The sequence below is a fragment of the Mobula birostris genome, chromosome 27 (assembly GCF_030028105.1).
Source record: "Mobula birostris isolate sMobBir1 chromosome 27, sMobBir1.hap1, whole genome shotgun sequence".
Lineage (NCBI taxonomy): Eukaryota > Metazoa > Chordata > Chondrichthyes > Myliobatiformes > Myliobatidae > Mobula > Mobula birostris.
Genome location: NC_092396.1, coordinates 24,710,777 through 24,733,887, shown reverse-complemented (window position 1 = coordinate 24,733,887; position 23,111 = coordinate 24,710,777). Strand labels below are relative to the sequence as shown.

General features: G+C 40.5%; 1 protein-coding gene across 1 annotated transcript; it reads right to left on the bottom strand.

Moving 5' to 3' along the window:
* Positions 1-295: 295 nt before the first annotated feature.
* LOC140188804 (adaptin ear-binding coat-associated protein 2-like) lies at positions 296-23,111 on the bottom strand. The gene is made up of 8 exons (XM_072245451.1): positions 22,903-23,111; positions 11,266-11,366; positions 7,581-7,685; positions 3,766-3,847; positions 3,272-3,380; positions 2,246-2,414; positions 1,410-1,506; positions 296-1,137 (listed from the first exon to the last, which is right to left on the bottom strand). The coding sequence occupies exons 1-8, from the start codon at positions 22,992-22,994 to the stop codon at positions 1,089-1,091; spliced, it is 804 nt and encodes a 267-aa protein (XP_072101552.1). The 5' UTR covers positions 22,995-23,111; the 3' UTR covers positions 296-1,088.

The window sequence follows — 23,111 nt, the reverse complement described above, 5'->3', positions numbered from 1 at the left end:
TGTCCCAATGTTTCTTGCTCAACTGATATAAAAAAGTAATTGTTTATTTAACTGATTGCACTTTGTGGAATCCGCACATACTGAAACTTCTATTTACCAACAGGACAGAAGGCAGTAACTTCAATGGCTGTTAGATTAGATCGCAGAGAATCAGCAGATATTATCAAAATAGCCAAACAATTTCAATAGATATATTTTTATTTGGAACATTCTTCCGAAGCTAAATCAATTTCACAATTTTAACCTAGTTTGATTAATAGCTCCTAATTCTCCCCTCCCCCTCCCGATGCAGTATATTCCGCCCCCCCACCCCGCCAAACTGTATAAATATTGAAATAGACAAACTCTTATTTACAGACAAATTGTTCACAAGTCAGCCCAGAGATTAAGGTCACTGGCCAAAGCAAACATTTTGGAAAGAAAATGTACTTTAAGGTTCAGCTCTCTATCCATCATGACCCGTATCTATCTGTTCCCAATCATTAAATTATCCCTTGAAGGAAAGGAGGACAAATGTCCACCTCCTGGTGCAGCATGCAATTTTACGGGATTCCAGTGAACCATAGTGCGTAGTTATTTTTGTTGAAATTATTTGTATAAATAGTAGTCTACCCACATATTCCCAACATAAACTATTATAATGGTAGATCAAATATGGAATGAAAAGCTACTGTATACAGTGTGTGAAAGTTTGATGGGCTTATAGAACACTTACAAGTTAAGACCATTATTACACACACTTAAACAAAAAATTCAAAAACATGATTAATCCATTTTAATATGCATTTGTGTCCCAGTGACCTTTATGAAACAGAACCCAATCACCATGAAGCAAAGTCATAGATGGTGATGGATGTCCGGGCTCTCGGAGACACCACAGTTACAGGGGTGGGGTAGACGTCCTGGTACAAATGCACCGTAAATGGAAATGTAATGATCCAAGACTGTAGCATGAGAGTCCAGAATCCAGCTGGCTCTGACACAATGGACTCCCAGCAGCTTCCGCTTCCAAAAATCTTACCAGAAAGCATGTCAATCATGGTCTCTCAAGTTCTTAGTTTCAAAGAAGAAAACAAAGATGTCCCATATCAAAACTGTACCCAATTTGCACTTTGGGTCACTTGGCTTGTAGCAGTGCTAAAGAAAAAGCAAATTAAATAATGGTAAGCAATACTGTGTAAAATTCATCTTTGAAATTTAAATTCCTGTGATGACAAAAAATTTTGTGAAAGCTTCAAACCTCTACTTCAGTGAAAGAGCAGTGAGCCAATCCACTAAAGAGAAGTTCTGAAATGCATATTTAACTTACTCTGATGTTTGTGGCAATACTTCCTTGAGTCAAATTAAAATTGTATAGTTTGTACTTAAAAATCCTGATGACAGTTTTTAACAATGGATGCATTACTAACCTGGGGGCTGTTGCAAAATCTCCCCAGAGATCAGTGGAAGCAGCATGGGAAGCCTGAGCAGGAGGTAGAGTTGGAGCAAAAAAGTCTCCCAGTAATTCTGCAAAAGATGTAGAATTATCATTCTAACTAGTCATGACTATTAAAAACAGTATCAAAATTATAGTACATTCAAGGTTTATGAATCAAACCGTGAAACATGGTGAATTTATAAACATTAGCCAAAAATGACCACTCAAAATTAACCTCACTTTTTAACCACTGCTATCTAAACTATATCAGACTGATTGTCAGAACATGCCAAGTACGCAAGTAACCAACTGATCGCGTGGTGAATTGATTGGGGCTCTCATGGCCATCTCTTTTTGCACGGGCTTTCGAGTGCGCACGTTTCCATCTCGGTGGGCCTGGGTCCTCACTTATGCACTGCAAGTTACCCAACGTTTACCATGATTAATATGATTCAGTAAAACTGTTTCATCCTACTTATGTTGTTCTTGTTCTGCACAGACATAACATTATCCATTATCAATCATAAATTTGTGATGTGCAACTGCTGATATGTAACTGTACTTAAAATGGTTAATTTCTTTGAGGACACTGTTATAGCAATTCCTCTGAGAAGTGATCCAAATAGCAAATCAAGCAATTGTACTCTGACCAACAAACAGAAGTCAGCAATACTTGCTCATAGTTTCTCACTCCAATTGAAAAATTTCAGTAAGAAATAACTTTGCTTCACTCAATTAACACAGCTACAGGCAATGGGTAAATAAGTATCATTCAGGATGTTGATTAACAAGATTAAAGAGAAACCCCCTCTTTTACAGCACAGTAACCTGGAGTAGCTGGCTTCACAGGCGGTGGCATCACTGGATCCTGTACACTATGAGATCCTGGTGGTGGGAGCAGTGTTGGTGTTTTAGCACCTGGAGGAGGTGGAAGTAGACCTATTCCACTACTCGGTAAACGAGGCTTCGTCGACGAGTTTTCCTTCTTCCGTACATTCTGAAAATAAAATTGATTGCGATTAGCTTTAATTAAACTAAAGTGTTATTTCCAATAAAATACCAACTTTTTGCTTCCTGTCACATAGAAATGAATGGCTTATAATGGAACATTGTGCCGTTGTTACCAACAGTCCTCCCATGAGAGCTACTGACTGGTCATAGACAATCGTACTGTCCTCAAGCATGTATTTTTCAACAGGTCTCTGAATAATAATAACAACTGTTTTCTGATTTTCCTTCTGCTTGGCCCAAAGTACAATGCAGTACTTACTCTGATAACCTACTGACTGCACTAACTCAGTATAGATCAAAGTCAAATATTTATCGAAACATTTTACCGAAGAAATTTAATGCCCATTCCTCAAGTGAAAACATACCCTACTTAATACATTTATACTGGCTACCAGCAACTATAACGGATCTAGAAAAGAGAATATCGCAATATGGTCAGAAATAATTTATATAGAGATTGGAATTTTTACTTGTATTATAAAACTATCTTCATTCTGGATGAAAATTTTAAACTGAAGTCCAATCTACCATTGTCCAAATCTCACTAATCCACACATACACGCAGCAGTCTGCTCAAGGGCCAACTCTAACTGGTCCACTGTCCTCCTCAGGCCCAACTCCGATTGGCCCATTTTTCTAGTTCTTGAACTGTCCAAAGCCCAACTTTAAAAAATTACTGAGAATTACTAAAATGTGGCAGCTATTAGCCTATGTCATATGTTGGCTTTTGTATGCAGATGTTTCCTTTCATATCCAATTTAAATTTATACCTTGACTTCAAGGTATACCATCTGTCTTGTTTTAAATATTCTTAATTATTGAAATTTGATTTCTGTGCCTCACCCCAATATTTAGCTTGATGGTCTGTCCATCCTTAAATCCCAAGTCCAATTTGGGTCCAGAGTCTGGGTTCTGAGCTTGTTTGGCAAGTTCATTCTGCTGCTTAACCCATCTGCAAATCAGAAGGAAAATACAGTCTATTGCTCAGGAACATTTTCAAATTAAAATGAAAGTTAAACCTTGAAACAAAAAAGCAATAGGACAGACAACACTGTCACTCTTTTCCCAAATGTTGATTTAAAGTTATACTCATTTACTTAATGTCATCTTTATTTCCTAGTTGTGATTTAAGTCATATTCATCTATTTCAACCCATCTAATTATCAAGTACTTCACTGGATCTGACTAGGAATTATAAATAAGAAATATTGAAACATGAGCTTTCTTCATTCATTAAGACAATTTCTTCTATAGAGTATATATGGATATTGTCTAATCTCAATGTTTTAATTTCAATCAAACAAACTCTATTGCAACAGTAATGGCACAAAACTTACTTGAAGTGATCCTGGAGACTGACATTAAAATCAAAAGCATCACCACGATCTACGAATCCAATGCCAATGAATGCACGTCGCCCTGCATAATGAAACAAGTTTGTCAAATGACAGTGGATTTTATAAATCTTTTTTAAACAATACAAAATGGATTTTCTCTGCACCGGGGGCAACTTAAACTAAATAACTTTCAGAATAGAAGTACAAATGGGTGGGGTCCTTTTGCCCAGGAGAACATAGACCCATCGGTTAATGGTAGGGGTCCATAGCATAAAAGAGGTTGGGAGCCCTTGCTTTAGCCCCTCAAACCTAACTCAACGTCCATGACAATTCATTTCCCGTAACCTTTGCCAGTTCCAGACTTCCACCGACATTTATTAATGCTTTTTGATTTCACTCAACAACCTAGCTCAAATTTTAAAATTATACTTCCTATTCTGTGATTACACAGCCGAGGAAACTTCCTTTTAACAATGCTACAAAATTCCTGAGCTACCATAGCTGACACTCTGGTACCCGTTATACATCCTGTTATTCAGCACTCAACACTATCAAACATTAGTAACATGTTTGTTACAAACATGTTAAACACGTAAACAAATTATTCCTCAATCTTATTATAATCAAACTTGCCAGTGGCACAACACAAATTAAAGGGTGCATCTAAAAGACATGATTGTACAAAGTACAAGAGCTTAATATGAATCATATTTTATGATTTCTGTTGATGGACGTTTGGCAACTGCAAGCATCATAAATTTAAATGGTCTTAGTTATAATTTGCTTCTGTATACAAGTTGCTGACGACACCACTGTCGCAGGCAGAATCAAAGGTGGTGATGAATCAGCATATAGGAAGGAGATTAAAAATCTGGCTGAGTGGTGCCATAACAACAACCTCTTACTCAATGTCAGCAAGACCAAGGAGCTGACTTTAAATTCCTCAGCGTTATTATTTCAGAGGACCTGTCCTGGGCCCAACACGCAAGTGTAATTATGAAGAAAGCACGGTAGTGCCTCCACTTCCTTAGGAGTGCAAAGGTTCACCATAACATCTAAAACTTCTATAGATGTGTAGTGGAGAGTATATTGACTGGCTGCGTAACAACCTGGTATGGAAGCACCAATGCCCTTTAACAGAAAATCCTACAAAAAGTAGTGGATACAGTTCAGTCCATCACGTGAAGCCCTCCCCACCATTCAGCACATCTACATGAAATAGTGTTACAGGAAAGCCACATCCACCATCAGGGAACCCCCACCACCCAGGACATTGCTCCTTCTCAGGAAGAAGGTACAGGAGCCTCAAGACTCACACCACCAGTTTCAGGAACGGTTATTACCCCTCAGCCTTTTTTGTGAACCAAAAAAGGACAGCTTCACTTGCCCCATCATTGAAATGTTCCTACAACCAGTGGACTCACTTTCATGGGCTCTTCATCCCATGTTCTTCATATTTATTGCTTATACTATTTTTGTTCCTTCTTTCTTTTTTTATTTGAACTGTTTGTTGCTTTTTGCAGATTGTCGTTTTTTACAATTTGTCTGCCCTGTTGATGTAGTCTTTCATTGATTCTGTTATGGTTATTATTCTACTATGGATTTATTAAGTATACCCATAAGAAAATGAAAATGAATCTCAGGGTTGTATATGGTGGTATATACATACACTGATAATAAATTTACTTTGAACTTTGAACTGTGAATAAATCCACCATTCTGTGTTGCGTGATAAGCCAAACAAACTACAGGTTAACCCACTCTTGTAGATAAAGTTTATTGACCGAAATCTGATAAGGTCGGATGATGAAATGATTATGATAAATACTTGAATCAGAATTAGGTTTATTATCTTGACATTTGTTGAGAGATTTGCTGTTCTGTGGTAGCGCACGCACACACAGAGTTCAAAAAAGAGAGTAAAACAAATAGTGAGGAAGTGTACATGGATTCATTGTCTATTCAGCAATTTGATGGCAGATGGGAAGAAGCTGTTCCTAAAACGTCTCAGGTTCCTGAACCTCCTCCCTGGTGCTCCTGAATGGTGGGGTCCTTAATGATGGATGCTGCCTATTTGAGGCATCACCTTTTGAAGGTGCCCTCAATGCTGGGGAGGCCAGTGCCCATGATGGAGCTGGCTGAGTTTACAACCTTCTGCAGCCCTTTTTCCAATCCTCTGCACTGGCCCTTCCATACCACATAGGGACAGGAGAATGGATGTTAATGAAGACAATTGTTTATTAGAGGTCAATCTCTTAAGTCTCCATACACCACTTCAGGAGTTTATTAGAACTGTTGTTAGCTCCTTCAGAACGATCTTGCCTCGAACACAAAGTGGAAGCATTTATTGTGGATCGCAAAGTTTAGTTCTACTCAAAACTCACTGAACAATTAATTAGCACCTGAGGCAAGATCTTGACAGAAACATTGTTTTATAGCAGTTAAATCATGTTTGACAAATATAAACAAATTCTTTTAAGATGTGACAGGAAGAGTTAATTGAAGAGAACCTGTAGGCATAGTATACTTAGATTTCAACAACGTGCCATACAAGAGAGTGGTGCACCAAATAAGAGCTGAAGGCACTGGATAAAGTTTGTTAACATGGATTGAAAGCAGACTGTTGCACAGTTGGAATAAATGAGTCCTTTTATGTCAGAGTGCTCTAGGTATTGGCTTTTTGGCCCCTGGTTGTTTACCGTTTGCATTAATGACCTGAAGGCAACAAAACTCGGGGTTTCCAGGTATGCTGATGATATGAAAATAGGTTGAAGGGGGCATATCATGGTGAGGACATTGCAATTCTGCAATGAGAGATAGACAGATTAGGTGAAAATTAGGCAAATGGAGCTTATTATGGAACAGTGTTAGGGCATGCACTTCTGCAAGATAGAGAGAGATTGAGAGTGATGTTCACAGGAATCTAGGTGTTCTGGTACATGAACCACAAAAATTAGCAGGCACATCCAAAAAGCAGAGAAAGTTTTGTTATGGTTATATGGGGTATTGGCAAGCCCACATCTAGACTACTATGGTGGCTTTACTTCAAAACAGGATACTGCAAAACTAGAGTCAGCCCAAACAGAAATCCACCAGACTAATTCCTCAGATGACAGGGTTACCTTATCAAGAATCTACTATATATTTCATGGAGTTTAAAAGAATGTAGGATGACCTTGTTCAAGCACTTAAGATCCTAAGGGAGCTTCACAGTGTAGATGCTAATACGTTTCTACTGGTGTGAGACAGACCTACAAAAAATTCACTTAAAACTAAGTTACTGCACATAAAAATTTATCAGACAATAATGAATATCTGGAATTCTTTACCTAAGGGTAGTGGACAAATCACTAGATATATTTAACAGAGACAAATAAAGATCTGAAAGACTAAAGAATTGAGAATTATGGGGAAATAGCAGAAATGAGTTCAGGAAGCATAGATCTGCCATGAATGGAATGGAAAAGCTTAGTGACTCATTCCTGTTCCTATATTACTATGCTCTCGTGCACCAGCTCAGATAAGTGGTACATTCATCAGGTACAATAAAGCCAATGCCACCATATTGCAATAATGGCTACAATGTTATAATGGAAGATGTTAGACTTATAGGTATATCATTAGTATTTTCAACCTCTGGCAATTGAACTTGCATAATTTAATGAAACATTCCAGAGCAGTTTGGAAAAAATAAGTAAGAATCAACGTGCAGAACAACTCTGCAATCAAAAAAAGTCATGCAAGCACTGACTCTTAGCATTTCCCTAGTGTAGTAAAGAACAAGATTCAGATACAAGTTCTCTGGACATAATTACCATTTCCATCCTCGATGCGAATTACGAAGTATCTGCTGGAGTCAATAACACTCTCCACTGCAATGCCAGGAAACTGATCTACTGGAGATTGAGCAAATAGCTCTCCTGAGAATAAGAACAAAACAACAAAGGAAGGTCAGCAGTCATTTCAACCAGTTTATCAGCAATAACTTTGATCATTCAAACTCATCTTCAACAGTAGCAAAGGCACAAAAACATAATGTAAAGTCATAAACGTTGTAGTAACTTGTAATTGGTGCATTAATCATGTGGCCGTTTGATACTAAGGATCAAGCACTCCTGCACTGCACGCTAAAATCAGTCACCATATTGCTGCTTACTCAGATTTGGCAAGGACTGAACTCTAGTCAAGATGGCACTGTGTTGTGATGCCTGAAACTGTGACTCAGGACTCAGTTGTTTAGTATTAGGTTTATATGGATGGTTTTGGGGACAGCACGGTGAGCTAGGGGTCAGGTTAGGGTTCAGGGACACAGATGAGGGGGAGCTTGCAGTCAAGGGTAAGCAAATGAAGTGCCTGGGCGGGAGCTCAAATCCAGGTTGAGGTGCTCAGCGATCCCAGAAGTTGTGTCGGCAGGCACTGCGGTTGGAGGTCTGGATGGGGAGTGAGTCCTGGATACGGGCAGGAGTCATGAGAACAGTGACCTTCCCAACCCTCGCAGGACATCTGGGTAAGAGGTCCACACGAGCTTGGAAATTGAGGCTTGAAGGTCAAACCCAGCATAGTCTGAAGAGCAAAGTTGAAGGTCAAAGACCATATTCCAGAGGTAGAAGCTCGTAAGCTTTTGACTCGATGACTGAGAGTCTGAAGATCCGGGGACAAGCACTGGGGCCCGGAGGTGGCCTGTCCTGGGTTTGGAGCCTTGTCTGTGTTGTGAATGGGTGGGGTGGAGGGATGGGAAAGAGGATTTTTGTTTACTGTTGTTCTTTGTTTTGTTATTGTTGCTGCTTGTGTTGTTCTACAGACCATTGTGGGCATCCTATGTTGGTGCCAGAATCTGTGGCGACACTTGCAGGCTGCCCCTAACATACCTTTGGGTGTGCTTGTTGTGAACACAAATGGCACATTTCACCGGATGTGTTGATGCACTTTTGATAACTAAATCAGAATCTGATCCATCCCTATTAACTAGTGTACAAGTTTATGAGAAGTGATATGATAGAGGTGCACAAGACGGTAAAAGGCATAGATTGAGCAGATATCCAGAGACATTTCCCCATGGTGGAAATGGCTAATACAAGGGAACATAATTTTAAGGAAATTCAAGTACAGGGAGGATGTCAGAAGTAACTTTTACTTTTTTACTGAGCGTGGTTGGTGCATGGAACACCCCACCAAGGGTGGTGGTAGAGGCAGATACATTAGGGACACTTAAAAATACTCTTATATAGGCACATAGATGACAGAAGAATGGAGGATTACGTAAGAGGGAAGGGTTAGATAGATCTTAGAATAGGTTATAGGGCTGACACAACATTGTGGACCAAAAGGACTGTACTGTGCTGTACTGTACTGTTTCTAACTTGCCTTTCTGGGTGTAATGTGGATAGAAGATTCCATCAACCTAAGCAAAGGATAGGTTGAGTTTTTGAAACAGCAGAGAGAGAGAGTATTTTACCGATAGCAAATTCCTTTCCCAATGTGGTTGAAGGTCCATCCCATTCCTGAATCCTGAGCACAAAATACGCAAGTTTTCCTCCAAAATAGTATTAAGGGAGTGACTCATTTTGGAAATCTCTTTAATCTGAATAAAAAGTTGATGTTTCATGGTGTCTTTTTAAAGAACATGAAAAGTTGGGCAAAGAACATAGCCACTGATATTTCATGTTTGATCATTTAATCTCCACACAGTTCCTTTTTCAGAGATAATGATGGCACTTACTACTAATAGGATAATGCCGAGCCTAAACCGTCTGCTGCATTTCCTACAGTGACCATACAAAGCAGAACTATATTGACTAAAATATAGCCAGAGCCACAAAAGCATGGAAACAGGCCCTACAGCCTGTGTCAATTCCCATCTAAGATAATCCTGTTTTCCTGTACTTGGCCCATAATCCTTTTAAACTCTCCCAAATCCAGATATCTGTCCAAGTCCTTTTTAAAGGTTGTTAAAAACATGCCTGCCTTGGCCACCTCCAAAAGCATTTCATTCCATATACTGACCATCCTCTGGATGAAAATGTTGATCATAGGTTCCTATTATCTCCACTCTCACCTTAAAATATGTCCTCTAGCTCTTCACTCCCTAATCCTTTGAAAAAGACTGTGTATTCACTTTAATGTCAGCCACTCAATTTTATATGCCTCTATAAAATCACCCCTCATGGACAATGAATATAGTCCCAACCTGTTCAACCTTTCTTCATAACTCAGTCCCTCAAGTCCCAGCAACATCCTCATAGATCTTCTCTGCACTCCTTCCAGCTTAATAGCAGGGTGACCAAAACTGAACACAATATTCCAAGTTGTTCAAATGCAACAAACCATTCCATCTTCTATACTCAGTGCCCTGACTGATGAAGGCCAATGTACCAAAAGCCGCCTTCACTGCTCTGTGTACCTGTCATGATATCTTCTTTCTTTTTCTTTTGGCATGTGCCTGCGTGTGTCTGTGATGATGTCTTTATCATGGCTTTTACAAGGTGTGGAGTGAGAACGAGACTGTGTGGCCTACCACTCCTCACACATTTTCACAGTATTTTTCCCTTTTATTTTAAGAGGTCGAGTTGCGATCTCCACACTCAACCCGGCACAGATGGAAAGTGTACTCGGGAGCAGACCCGGCTGGTTTTGAACCAGGGAACCTCCACTCCCGGGTCTGGCGCCGATGTCATTGCGCCACCAGCCAGCCCACTGTCATGATATTTTCAAGGAAACATGTACTTGTATTCGTAGGTTCCTCTGTTCTACAACACTCCCCAAGGCCCTTCCGTTCACTGTGTAAGTCCCACTCTCATTTTTCTTCCCAAAAGGCAACTCCTCACTCTTATCTAAATTAAACTCAATTTGCCCTTCCTCAGCTCACTCACCCAGTTGATCCAAGATTCCTTTGTAATTTCTGACAGCCATCTTCACTGTCTATGACACCACCTATTTTAGTGTCAGCTGCAAACTTTCTAACCACATCTTGGACATTCTCAAAGCATGTACAAGGCCAGTGGGGAGCACCACTAGTCACGGGCCTCTATCTGAAAGGCTACCTTTCACCATCACCCTCTGCTTTCTACCATCAAGCCAACTGTGCATCCAATTAGACAATCTAATTTTCCGCAGCAGTCTACCATGCAGAACCTTATCAAAGGCCTCAGTGAAGTCCATGTGGACCACATCTCATCAAACTTCTTGGTAACTTCTTCAAAAAAAAATTCAATCAAATTTGTTAGACGTGATCTCCCGAACTCCAAGCCACGCTGACCATCCCTAGTCAATCAGTCTTTCCAAACATGTATATTTTATCCCTCAAGTAACTTACTTACCACAGATGTGGAGCTTAATGGTTTATAGTTCAGAAGTTTTTCTTTAGAATATTCTTAAAATGTGATAAGCGCTACAGAAGTGCAAATTTTCTTTCAAAATAAGGACTCAAAGCCACTACTCTTCCCTTGACTGTAACAATGATCAACATGGAGGCAACCTGATTTTTTGTTTCAAGGAAAATACCTGAATTTTTGTCTTCTAACTTAATGTAAGCAGTATTTCCTTTTGCTGTTATCCGGAGTCGTCCAGTCCAGTCAGGTTGATCCAACTTCCAATCTGCAGCTCTGAACAGGAAAAGGGGACAGAGTTATATGACAAAATCTCTTTCAAACTCTAAACAGTTTTTGCAGCAAACATCATCGACACCATTTTCAATGGAGACACCCCCCCCCCCCCACCACTATGAGCACAACTGTCCTCAAGTGTGCGGAGTAAACATATCACAAACTAAGTTTTTAAGATATTCCAGCAGTAAGTCATCACCTGAGGATGTCATTTGTATCTCTGATGAGAATTGAGCCTAGGCTAACTGAAGTATCCTTTACATAGAACTTAAGATGTTGGAATGAAGATACAACCGTGCATGGGATCGCCAGATATGGACAAGTAACTGAATATTTTCTAATGCAGTAACTCAAGCATCCCACCACAACAACATTGATGGCTTTTGGCAAAAGTTATCTATTTCTGTGACCTCCTTTCCTCCCAAAAACTGTTTAAAAGTAACTTTAAATAATTGCCATTTCAGACTCTATTCTGAGCTGTCATAAGAACAGCTTACAGGCAGAGAGATTCAACGATATGCTCAAAGCTTCTTGAGGAAATGTGCATCTTCACTGATTGCTGAGAATCTACGGCCCATGATCGCTCACCATGGAAAAGCAGTGTTAGGGGTGGCATCAATAATCAAGTCATGCAGTGCAAGCACATGAAGGTGATGCAAAAGAGGCAAAAAGAAGATTGCCTTACAAATGACCCATTCAATTGGCTACTACCTGCTCAATTTGCTGGGCTCTATTAGCCACCTCAGAACCCACTAAATCTTAAGCGAAAGGAGGAGGAAGCAAAAAAACAGCCTTTCTAATTCTCCAATATCTAACACTTGAAATTTAATCAAACAGGTGACAGGTTATTCTAAAAGATGTGGCCTGGGAAGCCAACTGTGGTCTATCATTCTATAGTGTCCATTCAGGAACTTTTCTCACCAATAGCCACTACTTAGTGACCAAGTACCATTGAGATCGAGTAGTCAAATTGCCACACGAGCAGATATCAGAGACTGCATTAGGGCTTTGAGTAATGACCTCTAAAACTGGTTCAACTTATGAAATACAGATTATTAAGTATGGAAGGTTCCTTTTGAGTTTTGTTGCTTCTATACTACAGTGCATATAATATGGCGTTAGTTGTCCATGGATTTGTACATTCCAATAGCTGAGAACAAAGATGGAAAAATGAGAAGGCTTGGCAGTATGACAGATCAATTAACCTTGATTAGTTTGAACCATTAAACAATTTAATTGTTCAATGACCTCTTTTTATATTCTGCACACAAACTGGAAGTACAAAACAAATGGAAAGGTAAGATATAATAACTGAGGCACAAATGGGTTATAGTGAAAGGTAACAAGCAGACCCTGCTTTGCTTCCCCTTTCTGTCACTTAAGGTACAGTTTGAGAGTTCAAGTTTGCCGCAGAGATGGAGTCAAGGCTTGTCCATAAACCAATGGGTGACAACTGTGCTGTGGCATGGTTGATATTTTGACACCTCCACCTAGATATGTTGCAAGATTCAAATGAACCTCATCAATACCAACAGGGAAAATAGAACGCTACAGTAGATACCTGCTACAGTTCTGGGTGTACTATATGTGGGGAACAAACCACTGCTGTTCTTGTGACCTCTCCTTCAGAACCCCTTGGTATGTAGCATCCTTTGAAACGGTGTGCACCAGCATTTTTTTGCTCATCTAGAAGCACACCTTGAGACATGGCAGTAGCATCCATTAAGTTACAAAGCAGCCATACGGACAGGTGGTCTGCACCATATTTTAGTCCTTTCCTGGGCCATTGGGGACCACAATACAGAGTACTGAAAGGAACAGAAATACTTCCATGTACGCTTCAGCATAAAAGTGATATTTGTACCCTAGGCGTCTATTTTGTGAGTGCAGCCACCAAAAGATTTACTCCTCAACTCATGGCTATGCTTTAGACACTGTTCTTTTTCATAATGTTAATATTGTTGACCTTGCCAGCATTTCCTATCCATCCCTAATTCCCAGAGGTTGCAAGCAACCTTCAACTGGGCCAACCTTTGAGTGGCCAAGATGCACCCACAATCCTGTGGGTGGAATTTGCAAGGTTTAGAGTCAGTGGTGATAAATGAACAGCAGTATATTTCCAAATGGAGCAGTTTCCACCCTCATTCATGACTAGAGGTCATGTTTTTACAGATGGTGTTTGAGTAGCCTAGGAGAGTTTCGTTTTATAAACAGCACACTCAGTAGCTGCAGTGCTCTGTACCACTGATGCAGGAAATGAATGTTTAGCATCGTGAATGGGAGCCAAGTGTATGGCTGGTCCCAAGTGGTGCTAAGTATCTGCACTCATTCCAGCAAGTGCAAAGTCTGAACTTCATATCACAATCCAGACTTGTACTTTGCAAATGATGAAAACGCCCCAAGGCGGCAGAAGGTCCATCACTTACCGCAACCATGCGCTTCACATGTTCTTGTGGCCACAGTACTGGTGGCTAGCCAAGGCTCTTTTCTTTTATTTGTAGGATATGGACACTTAAGAATCTGCTGTTTATATGGGTTCACATGAAAGCCTGACCAGCTGAGGACAGGAGATTTCTTCCAAAAGGACATCTGTGAACCACTTCAGCCTTGAAATGACAATCTGGGATTTTTACGGTTTTTGGTAAAGAAATTTAATCGAGTGGTTCTCAATTTTAAAACAATTACACAGATGTAATCTAGCACTTCTGGATTGTTAGTCCAAGCTTTTGGGTTACTGCTCCTGGTAAGTCCCAAGAACACTGATGATGGGTGACGCTAAGGCCAGTGAACATCCAGTTAAGGTGCCGAGAATTTACAAACTTAGGAAAGATAATTGGTGATAATCAAGGTGAAATGACCTCACCTACTTGACCAGATCCCTTGAGACTTCTTTGGTTTGTGGTGTCAAAGTCGTGATCTCTCATGACTTCTCCTACCAGAGCTTTACCACTTTATGATCTGCACTGCCTGGGTAACAGGACATACCCATCATACCCATGAATTGGAGTGGGGGGGGGGGTCTGACACTTCATCTGCAAGGTATAATTACACCAGGCTGTTGACCAGTCTTTGGGATAGCCCTCCCAATGTAGATACAAATCCCTAGAAGTTCATGAGGAGCACTTACTTTTATTGTTAAAAAAAATACAAAAACTAAACTAAAACGAAACCTCCCTTTCCCTTCACTTCCCGATAAATAGCTCTACAACTATGGAAATTAATGGGATCTCATTTCCAGCAAAAGGTTCATTAATTTTATGTTCAAAAGCACTCACATAAAGTCCCAAAACACTTAAATTAAATCTTGCCTGTCTATTTAATTCAGAACCACTGAATTAAAAGAGTGAGATCTAACCCATTAATTGCTATTTCCTCTCTGCAAACACAATCAGACCCAACATGTTCTTCTTTTATTCTGTGAATACTGAAGACATTTATGGCATGATTAACTTAATGGTTATGATCTGCTAATTCACCCGACTATTCTCCAGAGATGCTGGTATCACCGTTTCCTTTATTCATGAGACTCTGAAGTGAGTCACTAAACGATTAGTATCAATAGGAGTTATGATTTAACTCTATACAGACCATCTCCAAATTTGGAATCTTTGCCTTTGTCAGTTCTGATCTCAACAGTAGTTAATTAGCGCTGGGACTTCCTAAAGACGACGGTGCCAGCGAACAACGCAACCAAAGGGCGACATCCTCCAGAAGTTTCACAAAACTACCTCTTTCACATCTTTTTCTTTCAAGTGTGGTTCTGCTATGGATGGAGCCTGTGATGTACATTATGGTGGCGTGTTTTCAGGCCAATTGAGAAAACTGGCACCTCTCTGTCTCCAAGGGCGTTCTAGGAATCTTTGAGTGAAGTATATAGCCTTGAGGCTAAGAAGCCTGGAGACGAGGCACGAGCCCATGATCAACTTCATTTCATCGATGAGAGTGGGTGTTCAGCACCATCTCCCAGCCTCTCGCTCACTGCTGTCGGAGGAAGGTATCCGTGTTCTAACAGTCTCTCTCTCCCTCGACGCTGTTGAACGATGGTGCTGGGGTTCTGGTTTTTGGGCAAGGTTTAATCAACGTGGTTTGTGGATTGGACTCTGTAGTTCACGCTATGACGTGTTTCTGTTTCTCGTCGCTTTTTTGGCGACTTTGAATCAGGGCAGCCTGCAGAGAAGGAACACTGAACTGAACTGAATATGTCTGGACTCTTTTGATTTTGTGTTTTATATTCTGTGTTTTTTTACTCTTTTTTTGTTGCCATTTGCACAATTTGTTAGTTTTGTGCATGGGGGCGGGGCTTGATTCTTTTCTTTGAACAGGTTCCATGGTGTTTTGTGGTTGGCTGCGTGGAAGACAAATCTCAGGGTTGTCTACTGTATACATTGATAAATGTACTTTGAATCTTTGAACCAGGACAGAAATTGTCAAGGAACATCAAAAGCAGAATTTAGGAACAGAATGTTCTCTTGTACCCAACTCACTGCCACACATGTTGGAACAAATAAGATATAAACATCTCTACATGCACACGTCATTTGGTCTGCATTACATACTGACTTTACCTGTTCAAATGCAACAATAATTGATTTTCTCTTTTCATTTAGATTTTTAAAATTCTATTCCAGTGACTGGAAAGAGTTTTGCATGCTCTGCTTTTTGTTAATGTTTCCTTCCTGCATTTGTTCCAACTCTTCCGTCAGACAAATTATTGATTGTGTGAAATCCAGCTGGCAAACACTTCTAGAGTTCATTCTGGTTTTCTCTTTCACAGTAAAACTTCATCAGCAAATAACCTCGACTATATTTGACTCTGGTATTTGCTGAATCAAATGTATTTCCAGAAAAAGTGTCTAATTATATGACTCTGGGCTTGCATAATAAATTACCGCAAAATATGAACCGGAACTATCAGATTCGGTTTTAGCTTCTTTCATGCAGCAATGAGAGTGTAATACCTCTCGCAGGTGGAATGGAAAAAGGGAGAAAATACTGTATTACAGAATCTCCATGAACAACTATTATAATGGACATCTTTTAAGTCAATAAATTATTCAAAGCATCTTAAAGGGATAATCAGACCAAGACAGGCTTCCAACGATTCAAAGATTTAGCACAAACGCAGAGGCAGAAACCGAAAAGAAGGCTTCTATTTTTAATAAGATGGTGTCGTTAGAACAGAGTTGAGCATCAAAAAAGATTTAAATTCTGTGGATAGTTTGTTTAATCAACGAGCAGGGCCAGGAAAAAGGGTGGAATCCAGTGGAAAGATAGAAAATTTCGAGAGAGATTTGAAAGCAATGGATGTGGTCTTCCATATATTTAACTGGTGCAGTAAATGACCAAAGACAAACCAGCATACATGTTAGGTCTGATTCTATTGCTTCAAATAATATTATCATGGACAAAATGGAAATACTAAAGGGACTATGCATAAACCCTAAGGAGAATGAGTTGTTGCATTATGGAAGCAAGGTAAGTCCCTGCAGGTACAGTATGTTGTGGATTTAAACTGAGGCATACAACTGAAAGCAAAGCAATTGAGCTGGGTGACAGAAGAGACATTGAAAAAAGTGGTATTGATATACCTACCCTCTCAGATTAGCTGCATGCAGTTAAGGAAAAGATTGCTGGGACCCTCGGAGCACCTGATTTTTGGACAGAAGGGTATTAAGTGGAGGGCCAAAAAAACTCAACAGTAAAACAAAGATATCTCAGAATATAGATTGACTCTAACAAAACTGTTAACAGTAACATAAAATTAGAATCAAACCAGAGATGGTTCAATTCATCTTCACAGTCAAGGATGCTTTCACCTCTGTTTTGTGTGTTCTGAACTGGCTGATGAAGGCAACAAGGAAGTTGCAGATTCTGGTACGTCAGAGCAAGAAGTGCCCAAGTAGCTTGGGAGGAAGGTATGCTCTTTCCACTGTACACTCAGCCTGCTCTTTCCCGACAAAGAGGGTCTCACTAATGTTCCAAACACTCCTCATTTTGAGCAATCAGAGACAAGAAACTCTGCAGGTTGAAGTGGACGTCACACTTTTTCCACGGAAGCTTTGAAACATCTTTATAGTACTTCCTCAGTCCACCTGATAATCTCTTTCCCTGCCAATGCATTCAGATAATTTTGTCAAACTCACATACAACCTGTCCAATCCAGTACAGAGATATTTCATGGTATTAGGCACAACAGAATAAGAAATAGAATTAGGCCATTTAGTCCTCACCAATGCTTCACCAGTTAATAAGAAAATGGCTGATCTTTCACCTCAGCACCACTTTGATACACTTAATATTCAAAAATCTATTAATCTCCAGCTAGAGTATACACAGTGACTGAGCCCTTGGCTGGAGAATTCTGAAGATTCATTATCCTACAGGAGAAGAAATTTCTTTGGGGCTCACTCCCTTTATTTTGAGAGATTGACCACTCATTTTTGGCACGCTGGAAGAAAAAAAATCCAACTTCTCTGGTGCAAAACAAAGAATTCCACATCATTTAAGTCAGTGATAATAAATCTGATTCTGAAAATAACTCTTATACTCAAATAAATGCCAACAAATTTGTCTTCCTAATTGTACTACACACACGATAATTCAATGATCTTAGTGCATGGAGTTCATCAGGGAATGTGAGGGCATGTGCAAAATGGATTCTGCGATCAGTAGCAAGTGAATGGAACTGCCCTGAGAGATGGTATAGGAGGCTATTCAGCCCATCAAGTTTGTGCTGTAAGGAAATGAGAACAACAGCCAGGTCCCTCTGAATGTTCTAAGAGCATTTTCCAACTCTTACTCACTAGATATTCCCAAATAATTGTGCATAAAAACTAAACCATATTGTACTTTTTCCTTCATGGTTGCCAGAACCACTGCACAGACAGGATGGTTAGAAGCCTGCACATAATTGAATGGCACCATAAGACAATAATGAGGGTGGGATGAGGGGACCAGAATGCAAGAGACATTGAACATGCAGTATGCATATCTGGCAGTATGATAAAAACCAAAGTGAATTAAAAATTAAAATTTTAGCCATACCATAAGTGGCCATTAATCCTGGAAGCACATGTTGTGATTTCACATGATATTAATAAGTTGGACTGACGAACCAGTTACGGATTCAGTTGATTACGGTCACACTCTATACCAGCAGTGGCATTTTGTAAGTCATACTGATAATTATATTCATATTAATCGATTAATATTACACAGCAAAGGTTCCATGTTCTTGCAATCCAGAAATCGTAGTTAAGTGGCCTGTACACAAAGCCAAGAATGAGGACACGATGGGAGAATACTATGCTTTAGAGGTGCTTGTCACAACATTTACATGTTAGAAACTTGGAGCTTATTGGTGCCAATATTTACAACAGACCATACCACTGCTCCCCCTGTATTGTGAGCCAAACCAGTGACCTGATGCTCACTAGCAGCATCATAAGAATTCTAGTTCGGATCTCCACAGACACTCATATTGCCTTGACAAATTTGGGCAAATAAGTGCCTGGAATTATACCCGCCCCCAACTCTATGCTTTGCACGAAGATTGCTTCCTCCATAATTCCCTTGTCGATTCATCCCTCCCCACTAATCTTCCTTCTGGCACTTATCCCTGCAAGCGACCAAAGTACTACAACAGCCCATTCACCTCCCCCCTCACCTCCATTCAGGGCTCCAAACAGTCTTTCCAAGTGAGGCAACACTTCACCTGTGAATCTGCTGGGGTTGTCTATTGTGTCTGGTGCTCCTGATGCTCCTCTCCATTGGTGAGACCCATCATAAATCGGGGGACCGCTTTGTCGAACACCTGTGCTCCATTCACCAAAAAGCAGAACTTCCTGGTGGCCAAATATTTTAACTCCAATTCCCATTCTGACATGTCAGTCTGGGCAGCCTGAAATCTGATGGCATGAATATCAATTTCTCCTGTGGTGAAAAAAAATCATTCCCCTCTCCTCTTCTTCTATTTTCCACTCGGGCCTCTTATTTCTTCTCACCTGCTACCTCTTCCTTCCCTTTCTCCTATGGTCCATTCTCCTCTCGTATCAGATTCCTTCCTCTCCAGCCCTTTACCTTTTCTACCCACCTAGCCTCACCCGTCACCTTCTAACTATCCTCCTTTCCCTCTCCTCACATTTTTATTCTGGCATCTTCCCCCTTCCTTTCCAGTCCTGAAGAAGGGTCTCAGCCTGAAATGTCAAATGTTTGTTTACTTCCAAGGATGCTGCCTGACCTGCAGCATTTTGTGCGCATTGCTTTGGACTTCCAGCCTCTGCAGAACTTCTCATGACTAGAATTATTGTAACCCATGCTGTGAAACAGTGGTAGGAAAAAAAACAGAGCATATTATTGTTGTATTGTATTTGAACTATTGTTGCATTGGAAACTTCATCTTTCAAGGCCTGGGAGGATCAAATGCCACACAAGCAGCTCAATTACAAGATCAACACTTTATCTACAATGGACTGGAACCCTCTCTGTTTCCTCCATTTTGTTTCTTACAGCACACTCCAGGATGGTTTCACACCTACCACTTTTCAAAATCTGAGCTTATCTAAAAATCTGCTGTCTGAGCAAATGTTAAATCGTTTTGTGAGCCTGCTGCGCTTTGAGCTTGAGAATACAGAGATACACTATTACCATTCCACCGATCTGTCTTATCACACAGCGCCCATTTTAATCACGGCACTGCTTACTGACCTAGCTTCTACTGGTCTGGAATTTCTTTTCAGTGCTTTCTAGCTGCATATCTCTCTAACCTATTTTAAAGTGTTCCTTAGAACTACCTTCATCATCAAGCTTTTGATCACAAATTAATGTAATGAAACTTTTAACACTTGCACAAACGTGTCAACAAATTTTAACTGGTAATGCCCAAGTGCCAATGCATAATTTGTTACGTTAAATATAAATAGATAGAATTCAAAACATACTTGCTGCACTTTTCTGCAAAATTGTTTACACCTTGTACCCATTTGTTAAATGAACATGTAGCAACAGAGATAACTCTGAATATGCAGCCCATAGCATCTTGCAGAAAATTCAAAATCCAGTTTCTGCAATAGTACCTCCCTGCTTAAAAATCTGGAACACTTCCTTCAAGTAAACTGTACCAGACATTGGCTTATGGGAGAAGCCAGAGAGTGGTAGTAGAGGTTTGCCTCTCTGACTGGAGGCCTGTGACTAGTGGTGTGCTGGGTCCATTACTGTTTGTCACCTATATCAACAATCTGGGTCAGCAAATCTGCAGTTCATACCACGATTGGGGGCACAGTGGATAGCGAGGAAGGTATCGAAGTTTGAAGCTGGAAAATGGCAGATGGAATTTAATGCAGATCAGTGTGAGGTGTGCACTTTGGGAGGAATAAGCAGGGTAGGACTTACACAGTGAGCAGTAGGGCATGCTAGAACAGAGGGATCTGGGAATACAGATCCATAATTCCTTGAATGTGGCACCACAGGTAGATAGGGTCATAGAGAGCCTTCATAAATCAAAGTACTGAGTACGGAAGCTGGGATCACAAACAAGAGGAAATCTGCAGAAGCTGGAAATCCAAGCAACACACACAAAATGCTGGAGGAACTCAGCAGGCCAGGCAGCATTTTGTGTGTGTTGACAGGAGTTGGGATGTTATGTTGAGGTTGTACGAGATATTGGTGATGCCTAATTTGGAGTACTGTATGCAGTTCTGGTCAGCTACCTACAGAAAAGATACCGATATGATTGAAAGAGTGCAGAGAAAATTTACAAGGATGTTCGCCGGGACCCGAGGGCCTGAGTTATAGGGAAAAATTGAATAGGTTTGGACTTCATTCCTCAAAATGTAGAAGGTTGAGGCAAGATTTGATAGAGGTATACAAGATTATGAGGGGTGTAGATAGGATAAGTGCAAGTAGGCTTTTTCCACTGAGGTTGAATGAGACTAGAACAGGAGATCATAGGGTGAAAGGTGAATTGTTTAAAGTGAACATGAGGGGTAACATCTTCACTCAGGGAGCGGTGAGGGTGCGGAACAAGCTGCCAGTGGAGGTGGTGGATGTGTGTTTGAGCGTTTAAGATGGTAGTGATATGGAGAGCAGTGGTCCAAGTGCAAGTTGATGGGACTATGCAGAATAACAGTATGGCATTGACCAGATGGGCTGAAGGGTCTGTTTCTGTGTAGCGTTCTATAACTCTTAGCACTATCCAGTCCTTAACAGGATGAAGGTCATGCTCTTGGTTCACTGTTTTAAAAATAAAAAGGCAGGCCCTACTACACTGTGAAACATGCAGCCAACTCAATTGGCTCAGAGCCTGCATGGTTTAAGAACCCAGCAAGGGCTCTCTCTTTGCAATGTCACTCTGATTTTCTACACCTTCCTTAAACCAAATTACCACGTCTGCCAACTCAACGAGCGTCTCTGGTGATTTATCCACCAAGACTTTTCGGGGCTTTATAAAAGGCTCAAAAGTTAAACAACACCCTACTACCCACAGTTTCTTGCTCAATGTAAGTCCAGACTGCCTTTAATTTTTGAACGTTATCACACCATAAGTGAAACAGGCCCATATTTTAGACGTATCAGGGAACGAGCAGACATGCAATTATTTGAAAATGTTGATTAGAGATATAACCACGTGCACTCTCAACTACCAACCCCAACACATTCTATGCATTGTGACATGGTAGTTGGCAAGTTCATGAGCTTAAACTTGGCCTTGAACACAGCTAAAATGATCTATTTAATCACATTTGTGATAAAGTACGCAACAAAAAAGCAGTTCACATTTCCACAGTATAGCAGTGTTACATATTTGAACCTTGAATAAATAAAAGCATTCCCAAGGCTCTAAGTAGGACGAAATGGATGTGCAGAAGACTCCAAACACTACGATTTCATGTAATGATCTGTTTGATATCCAAGGATAAGAGTCAATTTCTGACATAGCACGTTGCTTACCAGTTCCAGCGTCAGACACAGAACTCACTACATGCCACATTTAAAACTGAACTATTTCTGTTGCCATAGTTGGTGTCACTTTATCAGTGGGCAAAGCGAGCAACAAATACGGTTACTAAAGCCATTGCATTCAAAATGATAAGCAAAAAGTAAACACGATGTTTTAAAATAGCGGGCCAAGCAAAGCCTTTGGGAATAGAAACAGTTGATTGCTCAGCTCAGATCGATATCCTTTGGTTCAAAAACGCCAATTACGTCTCTCTCCCTCACACATACTGCTTAACCCACTAAGTACTTGCAGTTTTGTTTTCTGAACGCGAAAAAAAAACTTCCTCATTCCTCTCTCTCACACACACACACCATTCTCTCGCGGTTCACAACAACATCTTGTGACTTACTCCTTTCTGGAAGCCCTTTCTTCCCCCCAGCTTATTCTCTCTAAACCGCTTGACACCCTGACAGAATCATTTTTACTCCCAACACAGCCCGCTCCTGCCACCAGCCAAACTCTTCCTGCATTTTAAACCGTGTACCGTGGATTCTTACTGAGCTGTCACTCCCTTCTTTCAAACGACCCACCGGACCGTACCTGTAGCCTCGGTTCGTGGCTCTCGGTGGTATTCTGTACACGTGAACCTCCGGCTTCACACACAGCACCGACTCATAGTCGCTCTCCGCCATTTTACCGTCCACCGAATACCGAAGGATTCAATTCCGACGCACCCGACGATCACAAGGTATAATGGGATACTAGAGGAGAAGCCCGCTGCATCACGGGACATTGTGCCCCGCCATCTA